The 20,497-nt window shown below is 51.3% G+C and overlaps 12 protein-coding genes across 12 annotated transcripts; 6 read left to right on the top strand and 6 right to left on the bottom strand.

Annotated features, from left to right (window-relative positions):
* Positions 1 to 2: 2 nt before the first annotated feature.
* On the bottom strand, positions 3 to 2,501 carry HPODL_04438 (DNA replication licensing factor mcm3; the record flags this gene model as incomplete). The annotated part of the gene is made up of 1 exon (XM_014079238.1): positions 3 to 2,501. The coding sequence occupies one exon, from the start codon at positions 2,499 to 2,501 to the stop codon at positions 3 to 5; it is 2,499 nt and encodes an 832-aa protein (XP_013934713.1).
* A 665-nt stretch (positions 2,502 to 3,166) lies between these two features.
* On the top strand, positions 3,167 to 5,530 carry HPODL_04437 (Serine/threonine protein kinase; the record flags this gene model as incomplete). The annotated part of the gene is made up of 1 exon (XM_014079237.1): positions 3,167 to 5,530. The coding sequence occupies one exon, from the start codon at positions 3,167 to 3,169 to the stop codon at positions 5,528 to 5,530; it is 2,364 nt and encodes a 787-aa protein (XP_013934712.1).
* A 53-nt stretch (positions 5,531 to 5,583) lies between these two features.
* HPODL_04436 (uncharacterized protein) lies at positions 5,584 to 6,024 on the bottom strand (the record flags this gene model as incomplete). The annotated part of the gene is made up of 1 exon (XM_014079236.1): positions 5,584 to 6,024. One exon carries the CDS (start codon positions 6,022 to 6,024, stop codon positions 5,584 to 5,586), a length of 441 nt encoding a protein of 146 aa, XP_013934711.1.
* A 224-nt stretch (positions 6,025 to 6,248) lies between these two features.
* Positions 6,249 to 6,572, bottom strand: HPODL_04435 (60S ribosomal protein L33; the record flags this gene model as incomplete). The annotated part of the gene is made up of 1 exon (XM_014079235.1): positions 6,249 to 6,572. One exon carries the CDS (start codon positions 6,570 to 6,572, stop codon positions 6,249 to 6,251), a length of 324 nt encoding a protein of 107 aa, XP_013934710.1.
* Positions 6,573 to 6,669: 97 nt separating this feature from the next.
* HPODL_04434 (dihydrofolate reductase) lies at positions 6,670 to 7,284 on the bottom strand (the record flags this gene model as incomplete). Its single annotated transcript, XM_014079234.1, has 1 exon — positions 6,670 to 7,284. One exon carries the CDS (start codon positions 7,282 to 7,284, stop codon positions 6,670 to 6,672), a length of 615 nt encoding a protein of 204 aa, XP_013934709.1.
* Positions 7,285 to 7,329: 45 nt separating this feature from the next.
* On the bottom strand, positions 7,330 to 8,853 carry HPODL_04433 (Ribosome assembly protein 4; the record flags this gene model as incomplete). The annotated part of the gene is made up of 1 exon (XM_014079233.1): positions 7,330 to 8,853. The coding sequence occupies one exon, from the start codon at positions 8,851 to 8,853 to the stop codon at positions 7,330 to 7,332; it is 1,524 nt and encodes a 507-aa protein (XP_013934708.1).
* A 133-nt stretch (positions 8,854 to 8,986) lies between these two features.
* HPODL_04432 (putative transporter ESBP6) lies at positions 8,987 to 10,645 on the top strand (the record flags this gene model as incomplete). Its single annotated transcript, XM_014079232.1, has 1 exon — positions 8,987 to 10,645. One exon carries the CDS (start codon positions 8,987 to 8,989, stop codon positions 10,643 to 10,645), a length of 1,659 nt encoding a protein of 552 aa, XP_013934707.1.
* Positions 10,646 to 11,460: 815 nt separating this feature from the next.
* Positions 11,461 to 13,161, top strand: HPODL_04431 (putative transporter ESBP6; the record flags this gene model as incomplete). The annotated part of the gene is made up of 1 exon (XM_014079231.1): positions 11,461 to 13,161. One exon carries the CDS (start codon positions 11,461 to 11,463, stop codon positions 13,159 to 13,161), a length of 1,701 nt encoding a protein of 566 aa, XP_013934706.1.
* A 97-nt stretch (positions 13,162 to 13,258) lies between these two features.
* HPODL_04430 (putative transporter ESBP6) lies at positions 13,259 to 14,947 on the top strand (the record flags this gene model as incomplete). The annotated part of the gene is made up of 1 exon (XM_014079230.1): positions 13,259 to 14,947. The coding sequence occupies one exon, from the start codon at positions 13,259 to 13,261 to the stop codon at positions 14,945 to 14,947; it is 1,689 nt and encodes a 562-aa protein (XP_013934705.1).
* Positions 14,948 to 14,952: 5 nt separating this feature from the next.
* Positions 14,953 to 17,280, bottom strand: HPODL_04429 (DNA helicase II / ATP-dependent DNA helicase PcrA; the record flags this gene model as incomplete). Its single annotated transcript, XM_014079229.1, has 1 exon — positions 14,953 to 17,280. One exon carries the CDS (start codon positions 17,278 to 17,280, stop codon positions 14,953 to 14,955), a length of 2,328 nt encoding a protein of 775 aa, XP_013934704.1.
* A 129-nt stretch (positions 17,281 to 17,409) lies between these two features.
* Positions 17,410 to 18,720, top strand: HPODL_04428 (hexokinase; the record flags this gene model as incomplete). Its single annotated transcript, XM_014079228.1, has 1 exon — positions 17,410 to 18,720. The coding sequence occupies one exon, from the start codon at positions 17,410 to 17,412 to the stop codon at positions 18,718 to 18,720; it is 1,311 nt and encodes a 436-aa protein (XP_013934703.1).
* Positions 18,721 to 18,982: 262 nt separating this feature from the next.
* Positions 18,983 to 20,479, top strand: HPODL_04427 (putative secreted protein; the record flags this gene model as incomplete). The annotated part of the gene is made up of 1 exon (XM_014079227.1): positions 18,983 to 20,479. One exon carries the CDS (start codon positions 18,983 to 18,985, stop codon positions 20,477 to 20,479), a length of 1,497 nt encoding a protein of 498 aa, XP_013934702.1.
* Positions 20,480 to 20,497: the final 18 nt, after the last annotated feature.

Raw genomic sequence — 20,497 nt, 5'->3', positions numbered from 1 at the left:
TTTTAGATTCTCCATATACTGCCCTCACTGGCCATCACAATATTCTCGGCCTCCATCCGATCAATCGCTCTTTCCGCCTCCTGCACAGTGAACTGATCCTCCTGTGACAGCTCGGCGTTAACCATCTGTAGCAAAGCATCGCTCTTGAACTCCTCAACGCCAGAGTTCGCCATGAACACTGAAGAAACAGTCTTCTTGAATAACTCGTATCTGGCCGGCGAAAGACCCACAGTATTGACGGCCCGCGAAACCGGAACCTCTCCCAGATGCTGCGACTCGACGTCTCTGGCCAGATCCTCCATCTCGTGCTCGTCCACCTGCTGGTCCTCGTGGATCTGCTGCAACGCCTTCTGTCTTCTTGTCAAGATCTTGTTGCCGATAACCTCGTCGGCCTCGGCCTCAGACCCGAACTCGCTCTCCTCGTCGCTCTCGCTCTCTGCCAGAACGTCAACGTCGACCTTACGCTTCTTTTTCTGCGGTGCGTTGCGCTTGCTCATTTTCTCTTTGAACAGAGCAAATCTCAGCAGTTCCTGTGCCACCTTCACGTCTTTCAAGTCCACGGTCTGTGATAGACGCACCTTGGCGTGCGCGGTAGACAGTCTGATCAAAGTCTCGAGCGTTCTTGCCGTGATCGGCGTAGTTCTGGCGTTCTTGGTGTTGTCGTCGTTCCGCAACTCGGCGTAGATGTCCACAATCATGTTTGTGGCATTTTTGGTCAAAACAGGATGAATTCTCTGCTTAGCGTACTGGATGTACTTCTTCAAAAACGGTATCGTCACTATCTGCGGCGTCTTGCCCTTCGAGGCCTCAGCAGCTCCCGCGTGGAGTAGCGGATTGAACTTTTCGAAAACATCGGTGTTTTCTTCCTCTGGCTCCAAAGGCCGGTCACCAACAGCCAGAGTCACGGCAGGACGCTCTCTGATCGGCTCACCCTCCGCGTAACCGTTCGGAAGATACCTGTGCATCCGCAGCACGTGCTCACTGATCTGTCTGTCTCTTTCGTCGGAGATCTCGTCTGTCACCACAAACAGCAAATCGAAACGTGAGAGCAGCGAATCGGGAAGCGCAATATTCTGTTGCGGCGACTTGAAAGTGTCGTACTGGCCGTAGACCGGGTTGGCAGCAGCAATCACCGAACATCTGGCATTTAGCGAGGTATGGATCCCTGCTTTCGAAATTGTGATGGTCTGTTGCTCCATAACTTCGTGGATCGCCACACGGTCGACGTCACTCATCTTGTCGAACTCGTCGATACACACCACTCCCCTGTCTGCGAGAACCATCGCACCGGCTTCCAGCCGTCTCTCGCCAGTCTCTTTGTCGGTGGTCACCGCAGCTGTCAAACCAACACCAGAGGAACCACGACCAGTGGTGGCAATGGCCAAGGAGGCAGTGTTGAGCACAAACCGCAGGATCTGCGACTTGGCCGTGGACGGATCACCGACCAGCAGCAGGTTGATATCTCCACGCAAATGTGTGCCGTTGGGCAGGTTCTTCTCTTCTCCTCCAAGAAGCATCAGCAAAACAGCTTTTTTGATATACTCGTGGCCGTAGATGGACGGAGCAAGGGATTGAGACATGATTTCGAAAATATCTTTCTTTTTGGCGAGCTTGTTGATGTCTCTAATATCGTAGTCGGTAATTTTCTCAACAGCCTGAACAGACGAGGACCGGGCATGTAATGGGTATAGAGAGTTGCCCAGAATGACCACTTTGAACGCCGAGCTGTTATTCTGTCCGCCTCCTAGCGACCGGAACACACCGATCACCTGCACTCTGTCGCCCGGCTTGACTTTGTCGACCAGATCGTCATCCAAAATGACATCCACCGAACGTGGCAACTGACCAGCAGGCGCAAATTCGGGCAATTCTTGGATAGCGACAGTTTGGTGGTCTCTGTACTTGGAGTAGCCGTACTCGGTTATCAGCTTGTTTCCGTCCGGGTCCTCTGTCGGATAATTGGCCGAGGTGGTGATTGGGTTGAAACTCGTGGTTTGGTCGCGGTATTCTCTGGCGTGGAATTTTTCTGTGGCCTCACAGTAGTGCACAGATTTTATAATCTTGGGGCGAATAAGAGAAGCGCGAGTCACAATTCCTTCCACAGAAACCATCTTGGACAGGAAAGAGGAGTTGATAGAGCGAGGGGTGAGCTGATGAGCTCCGAAAGCGCCGCGGAAAGCCAGATAGAAGTCAGAGTCCTGTGTCACCTCCATCTGCGTGTACTCGTAGGCATTGAAAAGGGCCAAAACCGTTTCTCTTAGAGCCGTCTCTGCAGCAGGCAGATAGTCGGCCGGGTGGTTCAATAGTCCGTTGGCAAAGTCCGCATTAAATTCACGTAACTCGTCGATCGACACGGCAAGACGACGCTCGCCTTTTTGCAACATGAGTTTGATGGCATCTTTGTAGTCTGTTTGTGAGTCGAGGTCTGCGTCCAGAAACTCCTGGAACACTCTGACACGCTCGCCAAAAACGGCGTCGGCAGCTTCAACGATTCCGTCCATGAGAAGAAAGGAGGGAGAAGATTTTGTTGCAAATTTCGTGCATATTTCCAGATTTGGGAAATGAGACGCGTGAGATACTGGCAGGGCCGACGCGTCGCTACCTGAATATCTAGCACACCCGTACACCACATAGCCCAAAAAAATATAAGGTAATTAATCGCTTTTCACCTCTGCAACATGTGCGCCTGACCCGTCACATTAGCCTAACGGGGTGGTGGAGCAAGACTGTAGTGGTCACGGCACACATATCGCAAATTCTGGGGGTGTTCGGCAATTGCATGATTACATAATCACCAAGTGACATGGCGCAGCTATCTCAGCCAGCCCGTGTCTTACCACGCAAAGCCCCCTAACCTTATTCTTAGACCTATTTCAGAGCTGCAGACTAACCTCGATCCAAGCCACTAGTCTCACAAAAAGGTTTGGTCCCCCCTTTTTTCTTCCTGGATTGGCAAAAAATAAACAACATTTGGCGTATGTTTATGTTTTTCCCTCCCGAAAAATTTGAAACTATTCCCACCATAACTCCCTCCGTCGATCGTCCTTGATTCACTTTACAACACCTCTTTTTGACTCATAACAACGAAACACTATATCAACCAGGTGAATCCTACCCAAAATCCGTAATGAGTGTGCCTCCGACGTCCAGAAGCTCTCGATTGAGCATGAGTTCTGGGACAAAGAGAAGAACTGCAAAGGAAGTGAGATTTGGAGCCTACGTCTTGGGATCTACTTTGGGGGAAGGCGAGTTTGGCAAGGTGAAGCTTGGCTGGCGCAAAGACGGCAAGCATCCTTCGCAGGCCGCCATTAAATTGATTCGCAGAGACTCAATTCCAAAGGGCTCTGAAAAGGAAAACAAGGTCCATCGTGAGATCAATGCCCTAAAACGGCTTGCCCATCCCAACATCGTGAGGCTGGAAGAGGTGCTACAGAACGAAAAGTACATTGGTATAGTGCTTGAATACGCGTCTGGTGGGGAGCTCTTCGACTATATTCTTGAGCATCGTTATCTTAAGGAGTCGATGGCCTGCCGCCTCTTTGCACAGCTAGTGTCTGGTGTCGATTACATGCACTCGAAAGGTATTGTGCATCGAGACTTGAAGTTGGAGAACCTTTTGTTGGACAAGCATAAGAACATAATCATCACCGATTTCGGGTTTGTCAATACTTTCAGAAGCACAGATCTTATGAAGACCAGCTGTGGGTCGCCTTGTTATGCCGCCCCTGAATTAGTTGTCAGCAGCGAGCCATACGAGGGCCGTAAGGTGGACGTTTGGTCCTGCGGTGTGATTCTCTATGCCATGTTGGCCGGGTATCTCCCCTTTGATGACGATCCTCAAAACCCCGATGGTGACAACATCGCCAGACTGTATCATTATATCACCACCACTCCATTGACTTTTCCAGAGTACATTCAGCCAAGCCCCAGAGATTTGCTTCGTAAGATCATCGTCCCAAACCCAAGGAAGCGGATAGACTTGAAGCAAGTGAGGGCACACGCCTGGTTGGCTCCTCATGCACCATTCTTGTCCGTGACGCCTTCTGAATGGGACAGAAACTACACAAGAGCAAGACAAGCCGTGCCTCAACAGGATAAGATCAACAGAAGACTCTCCCTTATGGAAAACCCAAGCTCAGCTTCCCTCATGCTCAACAAGCCGCATAGCAGATCCTTCGCACCTAAAACTAACTCATCGCTATTGTATTCGAATCCTGCTGCTCCTCAGACCTCGCATACGGTTGCCATCTCATCGGGATCGGATAACTACCACTCTCCTACCACTCCACACGAGCTCTACCGCAGCGGTCGTGAAAAAGCCGGATCATCGGCCAGTTTGGTACTGCAAGCCGTCGTGGAGGCAGACAAGTTCGAAGTGTCACGCAGAAGAAGCATTCAGAGCGATTTCAAGACGTCGGTCCCAAGATCTGCCACGTTCAACGAGGGTACAAGGACGTCGCGCAGCAATAGCATTATTTCAACCAATATCCCTCTCAACTTCGAGACTATAGCGGAGTCCCCAGCCCAACAAACGGAAAGAAGCATGTTGCCACCTTTGCTCCCGCCAATTTCGAGGTCCACTGGATCTCATTGTCCGAACTCAGCCCAGACAACAGCGTCTATATCATCCAAGCTCCCTTCAAGAGCCAACAGACCACGTCCAACATCATACCATCCTGCAACAGCATCTTCGGGCTACATGTTCCCGTCTCCAGATCTTTCATTCCTTGTCCCTGCTAATTCCTCTGAGACAAGCTTGACGCGTCCCCTATTCGATAGAGCTAGCTCAAATTCGTCGTCGCCAATCAAAGAGCATCGCAACTCATGGTGTCAGCCAACTGAGCCTATCCTGGACAAGGCCAGTGCTAGCGGCGTGCTGACAACATTGTCTGATCACGGAGAGAAGGAGGAGGAAACCGAAACTATGAAAGACTCTGAGAAACGCAAGAGCGCAGCTTTGGACTCTTTGTCGAACGCAATCGACATTTTCTCCATTTCATCGACCACCACCACTCCTAACTCTCCAATTATGTCCTCTGAGTCGACCGCGAAGGTGGAAACGGCCAGAGAACAGAAAGTTGAGCCTGCAGGGGAGGTGAAACAAGTGCAAGTTATTACGGCAGTGGAAGACACTGTGAAGAAGGTTCCGGAAGATGACGAGTTGGCAGAGCTTAAGACAGGAATAATGGCTCCTCTCAGCGCTCCTCTCAGTGCTCCTAGTCGCCAGTCGAGCATTTCTGAGCGCAGACACGAGAAGGAGAATCGCAACAGCCGCAAAAGTGTTTCTGCGTCTGCCACATCTGCTCCAAAGTTTAAACGGTTCAGCATGCTAGGGTTCTACTCGAGTAATAATCTTTCGCAAGAGCTGCAACCGTCAGAGTCTATTATTCCACCGCGCAAAGTGCTAGAACCAAGCAACAAAAGAGACGATGTTGCCGAAAGGCGCATGACTATGGGTGCTCGTCGGGAGAAGGACTCGACAGCTAAACGGGTGATGGATTTTTTCAAACGGCGGAGTGTGAGAATTTAATTTAAGTTATAATAAATAGGTCTAATGACAATAAATAAGCATCGAGCACATCTCTAGCTCTTCTTCATACCCCTTAAGAAATCTTCGTTCATGGACTGCAGATTATTGGACTGTTCTGGGTCGTATCTGCTCATCCATTTGGAAGGAGTGTTGCGCATGATGAAGTGTTTTCTCACTACCCAAGGCTTTTTCTGTTCGCTGGCAAAAACCAGCGAGTTCGTCTCGAATGATTCGTGTGCCTCTGGCTCAGCTTGTTGGCCTCTAAGAGAACCGGTGAGTCTCAGGTCTCTAATAGCCAAGTACTTATCCCATTGATCGGTATTGAACCTTGGCTTCACAAATATACGATCGTTGTTATCGTCAAGCTGCGGGGACTTTGACGACTCTGTGCTTCTGGTGATGGAATTGACAAAAATGGCATTCATGGCACCACCAGATAGCCCAAAGAACGTTAGCATCAGGCCAAAAGGCCATAAACCTTCCCAAGGAATCATTGCGGGGAAAGAATTAAGGATTACAAAATTAGGGTGCAAGGATTTAGCATTATATGCTGGTGTAGAGTTGTAAAGAATTTAGTGGTTACTCTACTTGAGGCCCAGAAAAGCGGGTCCCACGACATGGTCTAACATAAAGACGTTTATTAGTCTTACATATCCTCTTCAACTCTTCGTTGTGTCTGCTTCTAATTATACTTCATAGCTCGCTATCATTCAGCTGCTTAGATGTTGGATGGGTACAACATGATTCTGACAGAAGCACCGAAAGTCTTTGCTGGCAAGTTGTTCTTGAATTGTGCTCTCACCAGTCCGTTGTTTCCGTGAGTTCTGGTAACCTTTCCCCAGATACATCTGATCTTGGAACCTCTAACCTCCTTGGTGGCTCTGTAAACGTAAGCGATTCTCTTACCAAGGTAGAACTTGGCCTCGTCAGCGTTGGCAACTCCCTCAATCTTGATGAGCGAGGTGTTTGGGTTGGTGACGTGCTTGGATCTTTGGTAGGAGATGTGCTTTCCCTTGACGTAGAGTCTGTGTGATTCAGCCATCTTGATGTAGAATTATGGTAAATAATTTTTCAATATTTTATTCGAGCAAAAGTTTTCTTAGGGCACAGGTCACATCACGTGAAACCCTCGTACACACCTAACACCGACTATAGATATGGTAGCTGAACTGGAAGTCAGCCTCGCGGTTGTCTTGCGAGAACTCGTTTTCAAGCCCTTTGCTGGCCAGATACGACTTCCATACCTGCGGATCGTCTTTTTTCCAGAGCGTTCCGACGTTTATAAAGGCATCCATTTCTAGTTCCTTCTCGGTGCTGACTTCGGTCAATAGTAGCCTATCCACCAGCTCCGGCGTGGTTCGAAGCACCTCATTATAGAGCTCAGCTCCACCAATCACAAATACCTCCTCGATATTGTCCATGTCCAGCGTCTGGAGCGCGCTTTTTAGAGAATCTGCTACTTTGACATTATTCCCGTGCTTCGCCACTTCTTCGGAATATTTGCTTGAAAACGCGCTCAAATCACGCGTCAGAACCACATTTACTCTTCCCTTCAAAGGACGGAACCGTTCCGGGATCGATTCCCACGTTTTCCTGCCCATTACGACCGCGTTCTTCTTATTTTTATCCGCCGTCTGCGTTGTAACTCTGCGAAAATACCGCATTTCCTCCTTCAGTGCCCATGGCAACTGGCCCTTGTAGCCAATTCCGTACTTGGGAACCAGCGCCGCCACTATCAGTGACACTTTAGTCATGGTGGAAATTACCAACTTTATTTTCCGATTTTTCAGCTTACCTAATCAGTGAGTCCAGATGCGCACCATTTTATCCTTACCACCACTCACCACTCTGGCCCCGTCTAAACTCCAATCGACCGCATAAACCTCATCTGCATGGCCGGGCAAATCTGAAAGCAGTTTTCTGGTGCGCACATCCCAGACCTTGAGGGTGGTGTCCTTAGAGCAACTCACCAGTAATCTATTATCAGAGGACCATGCTGTTTGGTAAACAGCTGCAACATGGCCGCGGAAAGTAGCAAGAAACTTTCCGTCCCGTCCATCCCACAGCTTGATTGAGTTATCAAACGAGGCAGACGTGACGTAACGGCCGTCTGGCGAGAACGAGACATGGTTGACCAATTTTTGGTGGCCCGTCATACGGCAGATCGGCTTGTTGGACTTTGCCGGTTCCCAAAGGAACATGGTAAAATCGTCACTGGCGGAGACCATTCTCTCGACAATTTTTCCGCCCACTTTGGCCACTTTTTCGTAATTTTTCAGGGCCCTAGCCTGTCTTTCTGCGTCGTCTTTTGGCTTGGTTCCGGTATGGTCAAACGGTCCACTTCTAAGGGCAAAGTCCGTCGAGAGCGCTATGTGATTAATCCAATGTCCATGCGCCTTAAGAGTCTGAACACACTTGCCCTCCTTTGCGTCCCAGACTTTGATAGTTTTATCGTGAGATCCGGAATATATGAGATTGGTGCCACCCCATTTGACACACGAGACCGACGACGAGTGGCCAGAAAGCGTCATCTCGCAACGTTTCAAAGCTGTGTTCCATAATTTCAATGTTCCGTCTTTGGAGGCAGAAACAAGCCGCGGGCTGTCTCCTGGTTGAACCAAATGTGCTGGCTCCCAGGCTAGGGAAGACACAAATTTTGAGTGGCCAGTAAGCGAAGATCCAATTGGGGCTCCAGTCTTGCCATCCCAGAGCCGCACACTGCCATCCATCGATCCAGTAGCAACAACGTCTCCAAATGGAGAGTACGCAACACAAAGAACCCAGTTTGAATGGCCATTCATAGTGGCCTTGATTGTTTGCGTGTGGCAGTCCCAAAGTCTGGCGGTGGAGTCGCCCGCACCGGTCACGAAGTAGCCGCTAGTGCTTGGTGGGAACTGTGCTGCCAGAATTGTGGCTCCGTGTCCACTGATGGTCCCCGAAGACCTCGTCACGGGACGCACTTTGAAGATGGCCCTGGGAGTGAAAACCAGTGTAAGGGTGTCCTCTGTGGTTTTGATTCCCGGCTTGAGCACTGAGAAGTATATGTTATCTTTCACGTCTATGAGATTGTCTCCATTCTGGATGGCAAACGAGTATGCGACTGGTTCATCCGTGTTGTTCTGGAGTTGGTTCAGTAATTCCTCGAGCTGTCTTTCTGTGATTCCTCCAGGCACTCTGATAGAGCTTCCCACGGTCTCGCCCGAGTCCGACGCCTGGAACTTAATCAGCACATCAGGCAAATATTTGGGAACAATGTCGACCTCCCGAGGAAGCTGCGCTTCCTTCTTCTGTTTCTTCGAGGGCGGTGGAATTAGCGTAGCCATGCTAGATAAATAAATCAGAAAAAATTAAAAAAATATTTTTATCGCATCCCTGCACCGCAGCAGGACTTGCGAGACGTTGACTCATTGAAAGAATCTATCTCTGAATCGGAGCACGTCTTCTTGCACTGAAACCATGACTGGCCATGATTTAACACTCTCACATCAACTTGGCTCTGGAGGTTCCTCCAAAAGTACTCAGCTCCGTCCTCTGAAGGAAAGACACCGTCTAGATACGCTCAAATCACACGAAGCGAGCTCCGATCCCCCATTAGAAGCTTCTAACCATGACTTTGTCGAAGAAAAGTATCACCCGGACACTCACAATGCAGCCGACCTTGAGAACCTTGGTCTGGAGGAAGCTATCCGACTTGCTACCAACAGGACTGAAAGATCGTCTCAAATCTTGAATCCAAGCGTTTTAGGCCCGCCAAAGGATAAAGGCTACGCATGGGTGGTCTGCGCTACCACTTTGCTGCTTTTTATGGCCACTTGGGGTGCTAACAGCTGCTACGGAGTGTTTTTGGATTACTGGCTACAGAACGGGACGTATCCCGGCGCCAGTTCCACCGATTACGCTTTAGTCGGCAGCATTGCTCTTGGCCTGGCCATGATGCTTGCGCCACTAGCTCAGATGACGGCTGCAGTCATTGGAATGCGACCAACTTTAGTTCTTGGTCTTGGTTTCCAAACATCAGGCTACATATTGGCGTCGTTCTCCACCCAGTTGTGGCAGCTGTACCTCACTCAGGGCGTCATGGTTGGGTTTGGGTTTGCGTTCATTTTCAACCCTTCAATAGTCATTCTTCCAGACTGGTTCGACAAAAAGAGGGCAATTTCATTTGGTATCATTGCGTCCTCCAGCGGTATCGGTGGTGTCATATTCTCACTCATGACGCAAAAGATTATAAGCAGAACAGGCGGCGCTCCCTGGGCGCTGCGCACGATTGGAATAGTTACGACATTCATGAACGTTGTTGGAATTGCGCTTATTAAAGAGAGAGTTCCAACAAAAAGACTGAAGACCACACGCGAGATAAAGGTGAGACTCAATATTCTATTCAATAGAGAGGTGCTGAAAATTCCACAACTATACATTATATCCATCTCTTTCAGCTTGGTTGTCTCGTGCTACATTATCGCCATGTTCTCGTTGTCCTCATACGCCACAACCATGGGGATGTCTGCTGCTCAGGGCAGTCAGGTGACCGCAGCATACAACGGGTGCCAGACAATCGGAAGAGTTCTATTTGGGTACGCAGGTGACAGAGCTGGCCGCGTGAATTTGTCTGTGTTTCTTGCTTTTATCATGCTGGTTTTGGTTCTAGCAATGTGGATCAATTCCACAACCGCAGCATCTATTTTTGCCTATGCAGTGCTTTCTGGCTTAACTTTCGGCTCCTCAGAATCTCTGAACCAGCCAATTTTGGCCGACAGCATCCCTACGGACCTCTTCCCCGCGGGATGGAGTTTCCAGAGCGTCATACAGGGCTGCTTTGCTCTTTTCTGCGAGGTAGCTGCTCTGAAGCTGAGAGACGTCAACATCTCTAAGCCGTTCATCAAGGCACAAGTTTTTAGTGGGTGTTTTGCTGCTGGCGGCCTGTTACTGATCATGCTGTTCCGCGAGTGGAGAATTCGACGCGAGTTAGCTAGAAAATTGGAGGAAACTCAAAAGGAAATGGTGGCAAGAGGCCACACAGGTCAGGCCGCAGACCTGGAGCAAGAATACCAGACACTGCTTGGACAATCACCAAAATTCTACATTCTGAGAATGTTGTATCCTATGAAGGTGTGACTGGAGGTCTCTTCTAGATTTTGTGAAGGTATTCCTTCGTCTGCAGCTACTTGTGTAGAAAAAAAAATAAAGCTAAAGAACTCAGCTCTGCACATGCTACTAAGCCATTGATGACGCATAGAGGAGAGATTTTTCCTACGCAAGGAAAGGTGGAACGAAATATGCCTCCGGGGGCAGCGGCAAGATTCTCGGAAGATGATTGCACAGCCATTGCACAGCCATCGCCAATTTCGAGCATCAGCGATTTCGCAGTGCAATGTCATTTCTACAGCGCTGAAGTGCGAGCCAGCTTTATGCCGTTTTACGGTATCATTGTATAGATGAAGCTAGCAACTAGACCGAGAATGTTGGTTTTGGACCTCAACAGAATGACAGGACGATTCTGACCGAAACCATGCACTGCCCTTGGAGCTCAGAGTCAGGAATAGAACTCGAAATAGGGATAGATCAAGCTTTGTTAGAGAAAGACTTCAAATTCTGCCCTGCATTTTGCCCTAATTTCCGTCCTAAGTTGTGCCACCAAGCTCAGTAAACCTATCCTCAAGGCCCAAGTTTGGCCACGCGGCAGCTTTTCCCATCCCGCCGCACGCAAAAAAGCAAATCACTGCATGACGTCTAACGCATCCAGTCCAAGATCTGGCAGCAGCATAACCAAATAAATATTCACTCCTGTATAAAATCTCTTCTTCATCCGGCGATATCCGCAGATTGGTGCTCCCGATGAATCTATAGCCGTTCTTGGAAATCGCGAACGACACCTCGCACCTCCGATAAAAATTCTTATCCTGACTAATGGCCCTGAAAATCCATTCAACATGGATAATAGTTCTCTTTCGTCGCTAGATTCCGACGTGGGAAGGTACGACTCGCTAGAGCATGTGTCTGGGTATGCGCAAACGCCCACAATAGCGACGCAGATCAGCAGAACACGCACAGCAGTGTCGCTGGCCTCCAGTGTCTCGCGTAGCGTCCGACAGATCGTTGAGCAGGCCCACGATGACAATGAGCAGACGGCCCTTGAGCACTTGGAGCACCAAGACTCTAACGACAAGCTGAACATTGAAAACATGGGTATAAATAAGGCTATCAGAATAGCTACCAACAGAACTGATAAGACTCTGGAGGCCCAGGTTTCGGGGCCCGAGACTCCAGAAAAAGATAAAGGGTATGCGTGGGTGGTTTGCGGGACAATTTTCACTGTATTTCTTTCCACATGGGGCGCGAATGGTACGTACGGTGTGTTTCTGAACTACTGGATGCAGCACAGCACGTTCCCTGGAGCCAAATCGACAGATTACGCTCTCGTCGGCAGCATAGTTCTCGGATTGGCCCAGATCCTGGCCCCGCCCGCGCAAATGACCTCTGCCATCATTGGCATCAAGCCAGCCATGTTAATAGGTCTAGTTTGCCAGACTCTGGGGTATTTGCTTGCATCTTTTTCCACCAAACTATGGCAGCTCTACCTGACCCAGGGAGTTTTAGTTGGCATAGGTTTTGCATTTCTGTACAACCCGTCCATTGTGACTGTTCCGGACTGGTTCAACAAGAAGCGAGGACTTTCGTTTGGCATCATTGCCTCCGCCAGTGGTATCGGCGGAGTGGTATTTGCGCTGGTGTCGCAGGCAATCATTGCAAAAACCGGGGGTCCACCCTGGGCGCTGCGTGCCATGGCCCTCATTACATTTTTTTTGAACGTTATGAGCATTATTTTAATTAAAGAGCGGATTCCCTCGCAGCGACTCACGACCGTGCACGAGATCAAGGTGCGGGTCAACATTCTATTCAACAAGGACGTGCTAAAATATCTCCAGCTCTACTTTATTGTTTTCTGGTTCGCATTGATTGTCTCTTGCTACGTGGTGGCTCTATTTTCGCTGTCCGCGTACGCCACCTTCATGGGCCTCTCCGACGCCCAAGGCAGCCACCTGACTGCGATTTTTAACGCCTGCCAGGCCGTCGGCAGAGTCGCCATCGGATTCACGGCAGACTATACGGGCCGTGTGAACTTGGCGATCGTGTTGTCGGTGATAATGGTCATTCTGGTTCTGGCAATGTGGATCAATGCCACCACAGAGCCGTCTATTTTCGCATACGCCGTGCTTTCGGGACTGACTTTCGGCGCGTCTTCGGTGCTCAACCAGCCCATTCTCGCAGACACGTTGCCGCCTGAGCTGTTTCCTGCGGGATGGAGCTTCCAGGGCGTGATCCTGGGCTGTTTCACCCTCTTCTGCGAAGTGGTGGCACTCCAGCTCAGAGACGCAACCAAGTCAAAGCCGTTCATCAAGGCACAGATTTTCTGCGGCTGTTTTGCAATCGGCGGCTTCGTTTTGATCACCATTGTCCGCGAATCTAGGGTCAGGAACCTGCTCGCCAAACGACTCAGCGAAACAGAAAAAACCCTCGAATTCCAAAAAGAGAACGAGGTGCTGGCCAGAAGACACGCCACGTACCACGAACTCCTCAGAAAAAGCCCGCTCGGGTTCCTGCTACGACTCATCTACCCAATCAAGGTATAGCTGTGGCTACCATGCCACACCTGACACCGCAAAAAATAAATAAAATTCAGCCTTATCGACTATTACCAGTTTTGGCAGTAGAAACCAATTCCATCTTATGAACAATAGCTCTTTTTCCTCGCTCGACTCCGACATCCGAGACGACCAGCAGTCCGTGGGCCTTCCAAACGTCGTTCATGCATACTCCAATGGGTCGCGAGTGGCCAGAACGAGGACGTCAACGTCGCTGGCCTCCTCGATTTCTAGAAGCATCCTCAGCGTTCGCCAGATCGTCGAGCAGGCCAGAGAAGACGACCAGGAAATGGCGCGGACCGATACGCAGAGAGGTGAGACGGTAGATCTTAACGAGGCGATTCGGATCGCCACGAACCGCTCAGAAAGCACCCAGCCCCCGGAACCTGAAACAGAGTCTCCACTGCCGCCTCTCGACTCTGGCTACTCGTGGGTGATTTGCGCGTGCGTGTTCTTAATGATGTTCGCAACGTGGGGCGCCAACGGTTGCTACGGCGTCTTTCTCAACCACTGGCTCCAGGTACAGAGCTTCCCCGGCTCGTCAGCCACCGATTTCGCTCTGATAGGCAGTATCGTGCTAGCACTCGCTCAGGCGCTCGCTCCGCTCGCACAGATGGCGTCTGCAATCCTAGGAATGAAAATGGTCATGCTTCTGGGCGTCATTTTGCAAACCGCAGGCTATCTGCTGGCATCGTTCTCCACTAAATTGTGGCAGCTGTATCTGACCCAAGGCATTCTCGTAGGGTTGGGCTTCGCGTTCGTTTTCAACCCGGCAGTTGTCATTTTTCCAGAATGGTTCGACAAGAAAAGAGGCCTTGCCTCGGGGATTATTGTCTCTGCTAGCGGTGTAGCTGGGGTTGTCTTCTCACTGGCCTCACAAGCAATTATATCCCGCACAGGGAGCCCGGCGTGGGCCCAGCGAATGCTGGCATTTTTCTCTGTGCTAGGCAACACGTTAGCGGCGTGCCTGCTCAAGCATCGCATCCCAACACAGCGACTCAGGACCCGCCGCGAAATCGTCACCAGATTCTACGTGCTGTTCAACGTCAAGGTCGTCAAATTGCCGCAGGTCCACTTCATCACGCTCTGGTTCGTGCTGATACTATCCTGCTACATCGTCGCGCTCTTCTCGCTCTCCGCGTACAGCACGTTTGTGGGGCTCTCGTCGTCGCAAGGGAGTCACGTGACCGCGATCTTCAACGGGTGCCAAGCCATTGGCCGGTTTATCATTGGTTTCGCGGCCGACTACACGGGCCGTGTGAACCTAGCGGTGCTGCTGAGCATCAACATGGTGATTCTGCTTTTTGCCATGTGGATTAACGCCACGACGGCCGGCGTGGTGTATGCGTACGCTATTCTCTCCGGACTCACGTTTGGCGTGGCTTCCACGTTGAACCAGCCAATAGTGGCAGACTCTGTTCCCGTGGAGCTGTTTCCCTCCGCGTGGAGCTACGAAAATTTCTGGATGGGTGTTTTTTGCATGTTTTGCGAGGTGGTAGCACTGAAGCTCAGAGACATGACGCTCGCAAAGCCGTTCATCAAGGCGCAGATATTTTGCGGCTGCTTTGCGGCTGTTGGCGTTCTGTGTATTCTGCCAATCCGCGAGTGGAAAATCCGCCGCATGCTTGTCGCCCGGCACGAAGCCCTGGAGGCCCTCAAAGAGCACGAAAAACACACGGACGAGTACGAGCGCCGTCTGAAAACGTACGACATCCTTCTGCGCGGCGGGTTCAAGGCGTACATGGCGAGACTGCTGTATCCTGTGCGTGCATAATACATTTATTTTTTCGTGAACCGTAGTGGTCTTCCCATGCCAAGCCGTTTTTTTCTTGGCTTGGAGATCTTGACTGCTCCATCGGGCAACCGCGACACGCCGGTGAGCCGGGATGCCGTCTGGAAGCCGGAGCCAAGCGCCAATGGGCCCATGTTGAGCTTTATGTTCTGCTGGAACGACGAGAGCAGGTTTGGCGTGCTGACGACACTGGTGTCGGCCACCTTGACGAGGCCCTTGGGGAGGTTGAGGAATCGGCTTTTTCTCTTGATTGGGTCCCCGAACCCAAACCCTAGCGTTTCTTTGAAATAGCTGAGATATAGCTGTTCCTTGGCCCGTGTCACGGCAACGTACATGCACCGTCTCTCCTCGTCGAGAGCGGCCTCGTTTTTTGTGGTGTCTCCAACGTCGTTCGTAGCATGCTGCGACGGGAAAATGCCTTCGCACAGCGACGGAACAAATACGATCGGCCATTCGAGCCCCTTGGACCCATGCACCGTCGTGATGGTCACTTTGGATACTGTTTTTTCGGCGCCCTTAGTCTCCTCGTATAGATACACCGAGTCGAGGAATTGTGCCAGTTTCTCGAGACTGGTGCTGACCGTAAGGTCGAAAGACAGATCTATCACCTCCACTTCGTCCTCCTCGGCATACGCGTCCTGTAAAAGGTCTTCTTCCTGGAGATTGAAGCTGATAAGCTGGTTCTTCAATTCGTTCAGGTTCGCCTCGATCTCCTCCTGCGTGTCGCCCTTTCTGTCCATGCGCTCTTCGTTGACAACACTCACGACACGGCTGTGCTGTACAATATAGTCAAACATTTTCTCCAGCTGTTCCTGCTCGGTAGCATCGCTAAGGAGTAGCTCGCGGGCTTTTTTGATGAGTGCAACAAACTCGCCGATTCCGGCGCGCGCCTTGGCCGTGATGCCCTTCATCCCATCGCGCACAATGCTCTCCAATATCTCGTAGACGTTTCCCGGCTGATTTTGCGCCCGCTGAGCGGAAAACCGCTCCTCGATCAAAAGCAAACTTTTTGCTCCCAGACCGCTCACTTGGAAATCTAGACACCGACTGTACCCCAACCAGTCCATGTCGGACGCCACCGCACGCAAATAGTCCATCACAAGCCGTATCTCGCGCCGTTCCCAGAAAGAACGCCCGTGCACCACCTCGTACGGTAAGTTTGCGTGGATCAGCTCCTGTTCGATGACACGGGACAGAAACCCGGACCGCAGCAAAATAGCGATGTCCGAGTACTGTTTGCCGTTTGGTTTAACCACCTGCTTGATCGTGGCGGCGATCCTGCTCGCCTCCGCCTTGTTAGTGGCACATGCAATCATTTGCACCGGAATGTCGTCCTTTTTATGGGCATGCAAGTATTTTTGCTCCCGGCGAGCAAACTGCTTGTTCATCAGGTGCTCTGCAAGCGTGAGAATGTTACTGGTGGAACGGTAGTTCTGTGTGAGGGCCACTTTCGAAACTGCAACGCCCTTTTCTCGATAATAGTCCTCCATCCGGTAGAAGTTCTCGGCCTCTGCGTTACGGAACGCATAAATGCTCTGGTCGGGATCGCCGACAGCAGTCACGTTGTGCTTGAAGTTTTCGTTGAATCCTGACAGTTGGTACACCAGCTCCAGCTGCACCTTGTTAGTATCCTGGAACTCGTCCACCAAAACGTGTTTCACACGGCCCATACATGACGGGTGGTGTGCAAGCAGTTTGTGCACCAGCAGCAAGCAGTCGTCGAAATCAATCACGTTGTTGCGCAAAAGCTCTTCTTGATACAAAGTGTACGCCTCCAGCTTGGTGCTGACGTCGCCTGCCTTCTTGGAAAGGGGTACCTGGTCCGGTAGCTGGGCCTTATTTTTGCAGGCCGAAATGTACGCTCTGTATTTTTTGACGTCCGAGTCTTTGAGGGAAACGTCAAATCCGCTCTCTGCCATCGCACGAAGCACCTTCTTGATCAGCTGTTTGGCGTCCGTCTCGTCGGCGATCTTGAACCCGGTGTTCAGACCGACCAGTCCCCCGTATTTGCGCAAAATCCGGACACAGATCGAATGGAACGTCCCGATCAGCAGTTTTTTGGCGTCGATCTCCGGATACGGCTGTAAAAGCACGGCAAGTCGCTCGACCATCTCGTTGGCGGCCTTTTTCGTGAACGTGGCGACCACAACGTCCTGGGGAGGAAGCTTGTGGTGCAGAAGCAAATATGCGACTCTTGCGGTGATTACCTTGGTTTTGCCAGTTCCGGGACCTGCAAGTACCAGAACTACGCCATTAGGAGAGGCCGTGACGGCCGCGCGCTGGTGCTCGTTCAGATCGTCCACGAACTTGTACATGAGATCAGAGGTGTAAGGAGTAGGCGCGTGAAGAATATAAACATTTTTTATTTTTATTTTTTTCGCTGGTCGGTGCACAGATGACGAAATATTCTTATCAATATTCTGTAATTATTATATTTCATTTCCATGATAGGTCTGAAACCCGCTCCTTGCGGGCCGGAAACGGACGATTCGAACAGCATACCGCTTCAGACTGGTTTCCAATGGCATCTTCCTGACATGGACACTCTTGTTGACCTCCTGGAAGCCGAGATTCTGCAAGGCCTCGAGTCGAACGTGACCATGTTGTCCACCCTAACCCCCGTTCCGGACTCGCACACACACGGCCGCGTCTTGGTTCTTGACCTGGGTGGGTCTACTTTCCGATTGTGCATTTTGGAGCTTTTTGGCGAAGGCCAGTACAAAATCCTGTGTTCGAGAGAATGGCAGCTGGACTCCAAGGAGATCAACGTCTCGTTTTTCCAGAGTCTGGTGGACCGCGTGTGCACGGCTACTATTGACCGCTATTTTCCGCACACCGTCACCGTCGGTCTGTCAATCTGTTTCCCGTTCAAACAGACGAAACCAAACGACGCGTATCTGGACGTCGTGGGCAAGGGTTTTATTTTGGCAGACGAAATCCGGGGAAAAAATATTGCTCTTCTGCTGCAGCAGCAGCTGGAGACGGCGACGAAAAAACAGGTCTGCGTGAAGGCGGTGATCAACGATGCTGTCTCTGTGTATGTTGCAGGCGCTTATTTGTACGAGTGTCGTTTGGGACTTGTCTTGGGGACAGGGCTGAACGCGGCAGCCAGCTACCAAAACCGTGTGCTGAACACTGAGATGTCCTTTTTTGGCAGCAGTCTGGCCGAGCTGCTAACGCCATGGGACTTGGAAATGCAGCCGGCATACCGCGAGAGACGAACAGCACACTTGCAACTGCCGCTTTTCCAGCCAATGGAGTATATGTGCTCAGGCCGCTACATAGGGGAGCTGTTTCGGATCGGAGTGCTGGACCTGGCGCAGAAGGGGCAGGTATTTATTGGACAGCGTGTTGTGCTCGGGAGTGCGTACGAGCTGACGGGCGAGACAATTTGTCAAATATACGAGGGCAGCAGCGACGAAATCAGCCAGATTTTTGCTAAATATAATGTTGCTGTCACAGAGCAGGACCCTGCTGTTCTGCACAGCATTATACGAAATCTTATTACTCGCGCGGCAGCAGCCCTGGCGAGCTGGCTGGTGGCGTTCTGCAGGGTACAGGCGCCCAGAACACACGACACGGTGCGCATCGGATACATAGGCTCGTTTCTGGAGCATTTCGCGTACTACAGGGAGCAGACACAGCTATTTTTGGACGCGTACTGCGCCCAGAATTCAGATCTTCATTTTGACATCCGCCTCATACCGCACAGCACGGCGCTGGGTGCTGCTATTTCCGCAAGCCAGAAAAGCTAAAAAAAAAATAGTCGATCCTGAGGCTCAGCTGTTAATATATCAGATCGGGAAATACTTACTCCTTTGGAATTGTTTGGTAAACAATAGATCACGAAAATAACAATTAAGTTTAAAGCTGTTTGCGGAAAGTTCACAACACGTCTGCAAACGGGGCCAAGTCTGATGCAAGGATTTTCAATCTTATAAATTTACATCTGTCGAACACTCTTGATCTTCTGTTTGCATTCTGTCCGGCACCGCATCCATCCTCCAGCATTAGTCGATGAACATCCTTGCATTGCTCGTGCTGAGCGCTGTCGCGCAATCCTTCAGCGTGTCTGTGCCGTCGTTCCCCGACACCAAAGACATATACCCTGTCGCCTCGGTCGAGAAGCCGCCACAGGACTTCTTCGCCAAAATTAACTCGCACACCAAACAGACCGTGCTCGCGTCGAACCAATCCGCCCAGAACACGCTGGCTTGGCAGCAGGGTATGTCCTTTATCTACGCAGAGTCCTCCAACGAGGCCTACACGGTCAACGTCACCGTCGGCGACGATACGCTGCCGCTGCTCATTGACACAGGCAGTGCATATCTCTGGGTGTACGGAGCCAACTGCACCGATTCCAGCTGCGAAAACAAAAACCTCTACCAGATGAGCTCGGGCCGAGAATCCGGGTCCTCGTTCAAGCTGTCATACAGTTCGGGATCGGCCTCGGGTAGCGTGGTGTCCGACTCGCTGCAGCTGGCCGAAGTCACTGCAAACAACTTTTCGTTCGGCGTGGCGTCCCAGGTGCCCGATCTGTTTGAAGACTACTCGTTCGCGGGCGTTTTGGGCCTCCCAGCCACCAACACGACCGATGGTATGACGAATCTGGTCACGTTTCTCCAGAATCAGGGGTCTCTGGAAAAAGGCGTGTTTGCGCTGTGTCTGGGCACGTACAACACCACGGACGGCGATTCGAACGCCGGGCTACTGGTGCTCGGCAAGGACGTTGCCGAGCTGTACGACGGGACCATCAGCTACGCCCCGGTGGTGAAAAATACCAACAATTACTGGCAGGTTGCTGTCGACTCCATTTCTGTCGACGGCTACGAGGTGTCCTTCGACAAGGCCTCCGTCGACGGAGACGAGTCGTCAACAAAACGGCTCGCCGTCGTCGATAGCGGCACCACGTCGATCGTCACGGCCTCTGCAGACGCCACCAAGCTGCACTCTTTTTTCAACAACTCCGTCACTGACGGCAGCAACTTCGCCGTGCCGTGCAACACCACGTACGAGCTCGCGTTCGAGATCGGCGGCCAGAAGTGGACGATCGGCCCAGAAGATTACCTCGGCTCGGCGTACTCATCCAGCTCCCAGTACAGCGGGTACTGCGTGAGCAACATTGTTGGCTCGTCGTCGCTGGACAACGGCACGTGGATCCTGGGCTCACTGTTTTTGAAAAACTATTACGTCTCGTTCGACCTCGACAGCGCCAAAGTCGGGCTCGCCAATAGGACCGACGTCGAGATTGATGCCTCCGCGTCCCAGAGTTCTGTCTCCAGCCTGTCGCACTCCCAGACCACCGTCGCAGCCAGCTCCGCCGGCCACAACTCATCGACCACACCCTCCTCGCACCAAACCCTCACACCCTCAACATTGAGCATTGCAAGCAGCTCCGTTTCGCGCAACGCGTCGGCCAGTTCGAGCTCCAGCTCGTCTGTTGTGTCCGGCTGGGCCGGCAAACACCGGCTGGCGCCGCCAATGCTGCTGCTGTCGCTACTGTGTCTGCTGTGACGTCTGCTTGCCCATAAA

Source organism: Ogataea parapolymorpha, chromosome V, assembly GCF_000187245.1.
Source record: "Ogataea parapolymorpha DL-1 chromosome V, whole genome shotgun sequence".
Classification (NCBI taxonomy): domain Eukaryota; kingdom Fungi; phylum Ascomycota; class Pichiomycetes; order Pichiales; family Pichiaceae; genus Ogataea; species Ogataea parapolymorpha.
Note: the sequence above shows the minus strand (reverse complement) of the source record. Positions and strands in the feature narration are given on the sequence as shown.